This window comes from Juglans regia, chromosome 13 (assembly GCF_001411555.2).
Source record: "Juglans regia cultivar Chandler chromosome 13, Walnut 2.0, whole genome shotgun sequence".
Classification (NCBI taxonomy): Eukaryota; Viridiplantae; Streptophyta; class Magnoliopsida; order Fagales; family Juglandaceae; genus Juglans; species Juglans regia.
Window position 1 is genome coordinate 38,612,086 of NC_049913.1, and position 11,902 is coordinate 38,623,987.

At 33.1% G+C, this 11,902-nt stretch overlaps 1 protein-coding gene across 1 annotated transcript; it reads right to left on the reverse strand.

The window, feature by feature from the left end:
- Positions 1–3,698: 3,698 nt before the first annotated feature.
- Positions 3,699–10,736, reverse strand: LOC108982555 (cyclic nucleotide-gated ion channel 1-like). The gene is made up of 9 exons (XM_035684494.1): positions 10,666–10,736; positions 10,485–10,582; positions 10,278–10,354; positions 9,182–9,623; positions 7,638–7,850; positions 6,762–7,042; positions 5,888–5,999; positions 4,339–4,411; positions 3,699–3,828 (listed from the first exon to the last, which is right to left on the reverse strand). Exons 3-9 carry the CDS (start codon positions 10,316–10,318, stop codon positions 3,803–3,805), a joined length of 1,188 nt encoding a protein of 395 aa, XP_035540387.1. The 5' UTR covers positions 10,319–10,354; positions 10,485–10,582; positions 10,666–10,736; the 3' UTR covers positions 3,699–3,802.
- Between the last annotated feature and the right edge of the window lie 1,166 nt (positions 10,737–11,902).

The window sequence follows — 11,902 nt, forward strand, 5'->3', positions numbered from 1 at the left end:
TGCCATGGGAGTAAACATGACCTTTGTTTTGAGTGCAATCAATGTGATGACACAATGATTTATATTCTACTTGGCTATTCATAGAATGCACAACTCTACCATAGAGGTAAACATGCATCTGTTTCTGTTTCTGATGTTGTTTCAGTTATGCTTGTGCTTAAGGCCTTTTGTATATATTACTATTGTAATGAAATGCTTATGAAAATACCATTCTCATAATTTTTAGAACTGTATGTTTTTGTATTCTTAACTGGCTCATATTTACACACTAGTATGAGCCTACTAATTACTGAGTCCGTGAACTCATCCTTTTATCCACCATTTTTTTAACAGATGACTTTGATGGTGGTTGTTGATATCGTATTTCGCACGCCCTTGAGCTAGGCCCCGACAACTCGGGTCTTGGGAGATGGGCCTAAATCGATGTTGCGTGTGAGCCCCCGACAGTGATCCGATGTGGCTGTATTGCATCTGCTTGCACATCCTTGGAGATTAATAGTATTTAAATGCAGAAAATAAATAGAAGAACACACAGATTTTACATGGTTTGGCACTAGGCCTACATCTACGGAGATTTTGGGAGGGGAGATTCCACTATAATAAGCTTGTTTACAGTCTCTTGTTTCTCTCTGTACAATGAAGCTGTAAAGCTATTTTATGGAGAATAAGTTCTCTCCAAAGGTCTCTCTAGATGAAGAAGAAATCTCCAAGGAAGTCGTCCCAAAGAGAGAGAGTCTCAAAACCCAAGTGTCCTAGAGATCAAATCCAAAAGTCAAGAAGTGAAGAGTCTTGAATCCTTAAGTTTCCCTTCCCTTTATCCTCTACCTCTCACTTGCTTTAAGTCACTTCCCTCATTTTCTCTCCTGACACCTTACTTTCTGTCACTTATCCTCTTTTTCTCTCCTGACATTACTTTTTCATCATTCTCTGTTTACACCTCTATGCCTCTCATTTCTTGTCTATCAATCTTCTTTATTATTTGATCTTTTGGTCAGTCCCCTCAGTGGCTGGGCCTAGGACATTCTATGGGGGGGAAAAAACCCTCTATCATTACCCCGCCAATTCCTATCAGACTTGTCCGATGGAAATTTCATAGTCTGTTTTTCCCGCTGGTCTGTCTTTAGGTGGGGTTTTACCCAGCCGAGCCTTTAAGCCTCATTTTGTCATTCTAATTTTCTTTAATCTTATTTCTCTTTTCTTTTCCTTTAGTCCCCCTTACCATCTACTTATGCTTTTTATTTTGCTGCCTTTTTCCTTTCGCTCCTATTTCATTTAACCGCATTCATTTCGCACTTTTTTCTTTAGCCAAATTTTCCTTAGTCGCTCCTATTTTGTACCTCACCAATCCTTTTGTCTCTCATTTTTCTTTCCTTTTACTTTGTCCCGCCGCTTTTCCTTAGCTTTTCTTTTCATTTGCTCATTCCTACATTATAAGAGTGTTATGTCGGTGAAGATTCATTTTTGTTGGAGATTCCGCCGATAAATATTTTGCAGATAAAGATCCCACTGATAAATATTTTGTTGAAGATCTTGTCGATAAATATTTTGTAAAAGACCCCACTGATAAATATTTTTTAGAAGATCCCGCTGATAAATATTTTGCAGATGATGATCCTACTAATAAATATTTAGTAGATGAAGATCCTGCTGATTAATATTTTGCAGATGTCGATAAATATTCCATAGATAAAGATCATGCTGATAAATATTTAGTAGATGAAGATCCTGCTGATAAATTTTTTGTAAAAGATATTACTGATAAATATTTTACAGATGAAGATTTTGCTGATATAAGTAATGCCGGGCAGTCGAAAGACTCTACCCGCACTTCTTCGTGAGCCAGGCTAGGCCGTCCTAAGGTCGGTCCCGCCTGTTGACCCTCATCGGAAGGTAAGGAGGAGATGTTGCCCCAATAAATAATGTTGGGTAGTCGAAAGACTGAACCCGCACTTCACCATGAGGCAGGTCGGGCTGCCCTAGGGCTGGTCTCGCCTATTAACCCTCACGGGAAGGTAAGTAGGAGATGCTGCACAAGTCAAACTTGTTAGTGAATTCGCAAACCTGAGCTATTTTACCGGGATGCGATGAAAGTTTGAGGAGCTGTTCGTTTGGCATTCTGTTGCTAGAGATGACGCTCCGTTGATAAATATGTCAGGTGCTGAAGGCCGACCCGCACTCCTCCGCGAGATTTATTTGTCCCTTTTGCCTCGCGAGGAGGTAAGTTGGAGCTAGTGGAGTTTCCTTTGGCGGTGATTCTGTTGTTGGAGATTCTTTTGTTGAAGTAAAGTCCGTTGGTGGAGATTTTGTCTTCGAGTGGCCAAGGGCCGACCCACACTCCTCTGCGAGAGGGATAGAGCAGCCTTTAGGTATTACACTCATCCCTTTCACCTCGTGGGGAGGTAAGTTGCTAATGGCGATCTCGTTGATGTAGATTCTGTTAATGACGTTCGTATCTTTCTCCTTATTATTTGGGCGGTCTATAGAGTCTGCCCACACTCTATACAAGAAATGAGTCTGATCCCGCTCTCCATTGTGAAAGGGATAAGGCAACCTTAAGGCCTAACTTTCCCTATGATATCTCGCAAAGAATCAAGTCGTTCGGGCAATCTGTTATTGAACCCGCTCCCACTCGTTGACATCACCAGAAATGGTAAGTTTGGGACAGGTTGGTGATGATCCCTTACTTCGTCGTAGCGGAAGTCGGGGTAAGTTTTTGAGTTGCCGCAAGGGCAAAACCCACTCTCCTCTACGGTAGGGATAAGGCCACCCAAGGGCCGACCTTTCCCTATACAACCCCACGGGAATGTAAGTTCGAACAGCAGTTGGCTGACCTCTCTCGCCTATTGACGCTGACGAGGGAGGTTAATTTTTTGATGTCGGGTAGCTAAGGACTAACCCGCACTCCATCGTGGGAGGGATAAGGCCACCCTAGGGCTGACCTTTCCCTATACGCCCCTATGGGGAGGTAAGTTCGGATAATAGTTGACTAACCGCTCCTTCGCCGTGAGGGGGGTCGGGTTAAGATATTAATCATAACATGCACTGATTTGGTCATCTTGACCAACCCATTCTCTTAATTTTCCATTCAATTAATATGGGAAGCAAATGTTAGCTGCTTTGCCATCCCCATCACATCTTCGCCCCCACTCATCCAAAACAAAATGTTAAAATAATATGAAAGAAAACAAACATTGGTTAAGGTGAGAACGGTTGATTTTCGTACGCATACAACTTAATACACGACCTCAAAAACAAACTAATGCATTTCAACAAGCAGACAAGCAGCTGCTGAATAAAAGGAGTACTACTCCTAAACCACAACAGTGGAGTCCATGCCAGCTAGGTATTGCTAGCTCTCGATTGCCAATTGCGTACTTTATTGCGGCGGCGCCAAGCTTCTTGTATCATAAGGACAGCTTTAGTAGGAGTTGGTCCGGCACATTCGGAGACTAAAGCCTTCAAGTCGTTCGCCATTAGAGCAAAGGCTTCAACTTTTGTATGGGTTTTGAGGGTTTTGTCAGAGATTGGGAGGTCGGATAGGTTGGGCAGGACCTGTTGGGAAAAGCCATGGAACCCCCAGTTTAGAATTTCTTCTCCACAGTAACAACCTTCTTCAATACACTCCCCGTGGCTTGAGGAGACAGTACTTCCCACACCATTATTATTTGTGGTTGCAAATTTCCAAAGAACGCCCTTTGTGATGAAGAGCATTCGATCAAGTGGTTCTCCCTTCCGAATAATGTAGGTATCTTGACTGTAGTACACTTGCTTGATATATTTGCAGATGAGTTGCAATTGCCTGTTACTTGATTTTTGGAACATGGGCACCTGTCTTACATACAAACCAAAACAATAATGAGAAACCCATAATAAAATTGAACACATTCGGGAGCAGGGAATTCAATGCATGTCAAGATCTCAAACAACTTCATGTGACGGCGAACAATGTCACGTACAAGATGATGCTAAGAATGTCCACGTAATTAATTAATTATTGTACGTCCAACAATGAATTACGTCAGATATAGTAGATAAGTAGTAAGCTGTATAGAAGAAAAATAATTATTGAATATTGAACTTAATTATACTTTTTATGCTCTCTACAGAAAAATAAGTAGATCGAAGAAAAAGGAACACTCACATTCTTTAGCATGGGCAAGCAGAGATGGTGCTTAATATCCTGTCTAAGAAATATGGGAAGGTGAGGGAATGGATTCTCTGCATCTATATCATTCTTTTTTTCCTGTAGTCTTGGTTTTATGTGGTGCATGATCTGATATTTTATATGGCTTGGTAGCTTGTTTCTTACTACCCATAACTGCACATTTAGTTCTTTACCTCTCATCTTTGCAATATCATTCTCATCCATGTATGTCTTCAACTGTTTCTGTGTCTCCCACTGCATATACATCTGTTTACATAACAAGTTCACTTTAAATCTTAGTGATAAATTACTACTTCATCTCCCAAGAAATAAAATCAACAAGAAAATTACAATTATAACCATTTAAAATATAACTAAGTTTATATATATTAAAAAAGAAAAGAATTATACTAAACCTACAGCTCTCTTTAATTTTAAGTTTAAAATTAAGTATGTGTAGTAAATTTCCAGCTCTCTTTAATTTTTGGCAAAAGAGAAAAAAAGGATAAATCACTTTATTGGTTTCAATTTAATTAATTCAAACTTATCAAAAGAAAATAAAAGAATATTCTCTTGCATATCTATTCTATGAATGAAATAGAGTCTACACTGATGAACAGTAAATTTTTTCCAAATTTTGTTTTTCAATTTTATCCCTCTTCATTTCTGCTTTTCCCATTTTGTCCTTGTCATTTGTTTTGTTTTATTCACAAATTTACATTTTATCCCTTTGTGTAATTGGAAAGTTTACGTCTTTGCCCCTATTTAAACCACACACACAAACCCCAACAAACTCCGACTGCCTTGCCCATGCGGCATGCTGTTCTCAACAAAATATATATAGATCATTCCCATCAGACAAAATCAAACCCAAACAAAATCTGATTTCACATTCATGAAACTAACAAAATCTACACGCAATATGCAATAAATGTCTACATGATGTAAAAAACAAACATTCTTTCAGATCTGCAAACCACCTTCAATAACCAGAACTGATTTCACGTATGCCTCTTTTATTCTTCTAACCAGGTGCTACAAGCAAGGGGTATATATGCCTTGCACATAGCACCTTCATCAGTTTGTGTGTGTATATATATATGTATATATATATATATATTAAGTGGCAGACCTATTAAGGGGCAGGGGGCCATGCCCCCCAAAGTTTGAAAAAATATATATATATATTAATTTAATAAGATTGTATTAATATCATATTGTGTTGGCCCCCTCTCTAAAAAATTATTTTAATCTTATAAATTATTTTGACTCAAAAATAGAATAAAAAATATTTTATTATAATTTTAGCTTTGTTCGGCCTTCCTACAATAAATTCCTGGTTCTGTCACTGACTCACTGTATATATATATATATATATATATAGAGAGAGAGAGAGAGAGAGAGAGAGAGAGAAGATTGAACTTGTTTAATTTGCTAGTTCATGTCCTAATCCTTGATCATAACATAATTTAATTTTAAAGGAATAAATGTATCGATATTTTGCTAAATACATGTTGGCAATTAATCCAAAAAATTAATATGGTTGTTTCATTTCAAGAAAAACGCAATCAAGATGAGGGAAGGGAACGATCGAGATTGCTAATAGAATTACTAGATCGTGCATGTTGTGTTCTATTAATGTTTATAGAAACCATCTCTCACTCACGCAAAATTATAGAAATATGGGTGCGCGCTCAAACTTGGAAAAAAAAATATGACCATCACATAAGTCATAACACTAACCTGCAAATTTCCGATGAAGTACAAAAATAGAAGCAAGCCAAAGATCGAAATCAAAACTGTGAAGCAGTTTTCCCAGAAATAGGGACTTGTTTGAAGGATTTGACCAAGAGAACTGCCAAAATTGGATCAATTCAATTGTATATGATGGTAACATCATAAATGATTAATATAATACACATATACATATATATATGCTCAAATAAGCAAAGAATGGTTCATATATATCATGTTAGAGTATTTAAGTTAAGAATAGACCTGTACGCGTAGGGCTTAAGATATATAGGAAACAAAGAGCATCTAATCACACGCCTAAAACAACATGATAATAATAAAAAAAGACCATAATCTAAAAAATCGAAGATGCATTTCTTCATATATATATATATATATAATTCTTGTTTGAGCAGCAATTGACTAAATTAATTATTTTTGTGTGTTTTATATATAAAATATGAATATAAGTTCATATGTATGATATATGATCTTATACGTACATAATGAATTATCTTTTTCGTGTTACCTTTCTTAGACAATAAAACCAGACCCTGCACTGAATCCGAATGCATATACACAAATTAAGGTCCCCTTAACTTCGAATTCAAACTCAAAGGTCAAGATAGATATATCAAGTGGGTCCTATAGTATTTATTGCTGTCAATATATAAAATATCTCGAATAATATTAAATGAACAATAAATATTAAAAGATTCACTTAATTTATCTATTTCTTTACTACTTGAGCACCACAAATTTGGGTGAAAACTTCAGAAAGATTTTTTCCCTAAATAATGTACAAGACGGGTGGTATGTTCATTAATGACAAGACTATACTATATAATAATTCATTGTGAAAATACAAAAATACTGTCCAAACCTCAAATTTCGCAGGCCCCACCAAAAACAGTACAAGAACTTCCGCGGAAAATTCATGGATGCCACCGTACCAGATTGAAGTGCTTCAAGGAATATTCCAAAATCAAACATTGTTGGATTTTCTTTCTCTACGGGACAATAATCATTTAAAAATGTGTAATTTCCAGAACTGTGATCACAGTTCAAAGAACTTCGATTACATCCATTATAATTTTCACACGCTAAGTGCCAGCAAGCCGTCTCTCGTTGTATGGAGAAAAAGTACCAAAACGCACCCAGTACCTAAAATATGGCCATAAGATCGAGTAGGTGGTAGTCATGAATTATATATCCATGGATACAATTAGTATGTGTACAACGCATGCTTATATATATATATATATATATGATCATTTGTCAAGGTTGATTTATTTAAAACTTAGCTAGATTGAGAATTATCTCAACCCATCTCATCTTATCATTACAACTTTCATAAATTTCTATATAAAATATAATAAATAATTTAACTTTTTCAAATCACAAAATAATATTAATATTAAAAAATAATATTTTATTCTCAACTCATCTCGTCTCAACTCACTATCCAAATCTAACCAGACATCAGATAAAATCCTGATATACTCATGGAAGCAGACCAGTTTAATATATAATTAGCAATAAGAATTAGAGGGGGATTTAAATAATTGAAATTGATTCACAACATCTGTAAGTACGAATCGATATCAATATAATAAGAAACAATTATTATTCAAAAAGTAGATAATTAATTAGGATTATTAAATGAATTTCAAACTTGATGAGAATGAATCATCCGCCGAAAGTTAATTAACACTAGTATAAGTATGAGACTCATGATCATGATAACAAATTAACTTACATGACTGGCAACGGTGTACAGAAACAAATTGAATCCAGCTTTCACCGCTATGATAATTAGAGGTAGGGTTGTATTCTTCCTGACTTTTCTCCAAGACAGATAGATACGAGTTATTCTTGGCACATATTGGGATACGACAACAGCGTTCAGCATTTTTCTGGTGTTCAAAGCATTGGAACCTCTCATTTCTGAAAAAATAATTGGAACTAGCACCTGGACATGATATAAATAACAAAGACAACTTAATTTGTATCATATTATATATCTGTTAACAATTTTGTATTTACGTAAAACGTTAGTTCAGGCATTCTTGTGTACGTACTGCTTAAAGCATTCACATCCCATGTCCCAAAACATTATTTTCCCTATAATTTGAGGTTTATTTTAGAGTTTTGATCAAAATACTCCCCTCATCCCAATCCTTATTTCAGGGAAAAGGTTTGGAAAATCACTATTAATCCTCTAAACTAATTTTTATCAATATTTTATTCTAATACATAAAATAAATTCTTTTTCTAATCATTTACACTTTCTCTCATATTTATATTTGTCATAATTTTAAAAATAATTTAAGAAATTACGAAAATATAAAAAAAATTAATTTTAAAAATATTATCATATCCAAAAAATAATAATTTAAATTTTTGTTTAAAATATTCACTAGAGTAATAGTTCAAAATATAAGAAAAAAATATTGAGTAGTTAAGTTTGTAAATGGAAGTGAGAGAAAAAAGTAATAAAGAAATAATAGAAAAATATTATTTTAATAGAATAGAGAAAACATAGATAATGAGATGTATGAGGATTTTGAAAGGGAAAATATTAGATGTCCCGCTGGGTCTAGCAAGTGTATTTTACATGTTTTTTTATATAAATTTTTTTAACAATTTTAAATATTTTTAAAAAATAAAAGAAAAATTATAATATTATTAAAAAAATATTTTTTTAATCATGAAGTAAAATAAAAATTATAAAAAATATTTTTTTTATAATTTTTATTTTACTTCGTGATTAAAGAAGTATTTTTTAATATTTTTTTACTTTTAAATTTATTTTATTTTTTAAAAATATTAAAAAATATAAAAAAATTTATATAAAAAATAACTTAAAAAAATACATGAACTCCCAGCGGAATTCCCAGCCGGAGCTGTAACATGATTCTTTTGAAAGATGAATAAAAATTTAAGAAAAAATTTAAAAAAATATACTTTTTAATTAAATTATAAAATTTAATTTTATAGAGAATGACATGTAAACTTGCATGCATTAAGGCTTTGTTTGTTTTCTAAAAATATCTCATCTCATCTCATCTCACCTCATCATTACAATTTTCACAAATCTCTACATAAAATAAAATAAACAATTCAACTTTTTCAAATCTCAAAACAATAATAATATTAAAAAATATATTCTAACAATATTTTATTCAATTTTTTAATTTTATTCTCAATTCATCTCATCTCTAAAAACAAACGAGCAAATTAAACAGTTAAGAATTAGCATATATATATGGATAAGCTCAGTGACCCTAGCTAATTAATTACCTGTGGGATTGGAAGAATTGACAGGACATCAATCGAGAATGAGCGTGACCACAAGTACCTCTTTGCTATTGGCCAAGCATCTGTAACTACTCCATCTTGTCCTTTCAGACGAGCGTTCTCGTCTATGTAAGGACAAAAAAATTGCAAAATGATTTTCACAAGCGAAATCGAGTCCAGCACAGTTCGCAAACAAAGACTTATGATGTGTAATCTTTTATCAAAAGCAACGCACTTTTTTTCATCATTAATCACCGGAAGGTAAAAGAACAAAGGGTCCACAGATACCGAAAACACGAATATCAATTTCCAGATTCGGAGGAACTTTCCCTCTGGGTGAAGAATGTTTACAGTCCACTCTTGAAGTTGCCTCTTTTTCGTTTTCTTCTTTGACATCTTAACTTCCGCTTTAATGTGAATTTGCTGATCCTCAATATCCGGATCCCTGGGCAAAAGAGATCAAACAGGCAGTGATTAAAATCATGGGACCAAATGACTATGATAATTGCTTAATTTACAATGATACTACCAATCTAGAAGTGATTATGCAAATACGTACGTTCGAACATACCAAGAAAAAGAAAAAGATAACTTTGGTATATCAACATGCTGCACCATGCATTTAATGCCTCTTGAGGTCATTAAATAATTGGTCACTAATTAATTATTTCAGATGATCATGATATGTTGTTTGGTCGGAATTTTAATGTTGTTTGGTCCGAATTTCAAGTTGAAAAAATTATTCTCTCTCAAGTTGTACAGCTCAAATATTTTTCAAATGTATCGTTTGATAAAAATTTTTTATTTAGTAATTAAAAATGTGATTTTAAGTGTATTGAGTATTTTTTTATTTTTTAAAAATAATTAAATATATTAAAAAAATATGAAATGAAAAATTATTAAAAAAAAAAAAGAAAAAGAGGAGAAGAAAGAGAGAGAAAAGTAACTAGCTGTCATTAGAGCGGTGCTCTTTCAAGTTATCCACAAGGGACAAAATAGTTGAAAGATCCCATTAACGATCTCAGCAACTTTCTGCCACACAAATTTACTAGCTAATTAATCGCCGGTAGGAAGAAGAAGAAGATGCTCAGTGGCTCACCTAACGACCCCCTTCTCTTGCTGTTGCCCCAAGAAGCTCATACTCAAGTAGTGTACCCGTACACTGAATTCTGCTTCCTGATCATAAAAATGGAAAACAGATTAGAGAAACGTTCAACACTCTTGGTCGATCTATTATTCTAAAGTACATGAACATCCACAGATATGTTTTTTCAAGTAAATAACTGCAGCTTAAAGACATTCTCACTCTGAGAGATCTTCTTTTCCCAAACTCGGTAGAGTATGATCCGGTCCCGGAAATAGAGCAGAAGAAAAGAAACCTCTTCGCTGTTGTGTCCGCCTGAGCTGAAACAAAAGCAGACAATTCTAAAAGTCTATACCCTAAGGCATTGAAAAAGAACTTGTATCCATATAACAACTCATTGAACCTGATAGACTAATTGTGTGTTCGAGCAGACGGCCAGGACATGGACTGAGCGAAGAGCAGCAGAAGGCTGGATTTTAAGCAAGCCGATTCCACATTCAGGTCTAGCCAGTCTATTTTATAGGGACTCATACTATTTACATTCTACTAGTCAAATGTCAGTAAAATTTAAATATATCATTAATGTTCGTGAAATGATATGCAATTTCTTTAAAAAAAATTATTTATTATTAAAAAATTAATTTTTTTTTATATAAATTTTATATTTATTTATTTTTTTCAAAACGATTATACAATACTTACACACTCACGATTACAAATATAATTTCTCAAAATATATTTAAATTTTATATAAATGACTTTGTATTAGAGTAAGTAAAAATTTTTAACTTAAATTTTGAGCTACAGTCATTTTAAAGTAATTTCTAAAGTTACATAGTCACTATTCATCCATTAAATCTATATTTTATTTATAAATAATTAACAAGTTTTTATTAAATTCTTTTTAAAACTTTAATTAATAAACAAGGCTATATTTGGATAATTAGATTGATATAAAAAATAGTTAGAAAATAATAATTTTAAATAAAAATTAAATTATTAATTAATATATAGGATGTATTTAAAAATTATTAAAAAAAATTATTATTAAAATATATAATATTATATTCTTATTTTAACTTTAAGATGGATAATCAAATGTATATTAATATTTTCAATTACTTTGATTTTAACCAAAAACCTAACTTTAGGAGACGTTTGGATTCGCAGGACATCTCAGCTCATCTCAACTCATCTCACTACTATTCATTACTATTCAGTAACTTTAACTCACAAATCTCACTACTATTCACAACTCATCTCATTACTATTCACAATCCATCTCAACTCATTTCAAATCATCTCAAGTCATCTTCGAATCCCAACGTCTCCAAATCACCTTAAATTTTCAGCACGTTGCCAATGCTCTCATGACTGAGTTAAATAATTAAGTAGCTTCTCAGACCGCGTTGACCGTGAGTCTACCTTTTTTGTCCTTTAAATTCTCTTATAAATATAAATAGATCTTATAAAAAATAATATTCATAATTTAGGGTAGATATAATAGATCTTTTTATAATAAAAAAAGTTTACAACTTATTGTACTGTAAAAATTTTTATAAATTATAAATTTATTTTTACAAGATTTTTTATAAACAAAACATTTCTTTTGATTTTTTATAATTTTTTATAAATTATAA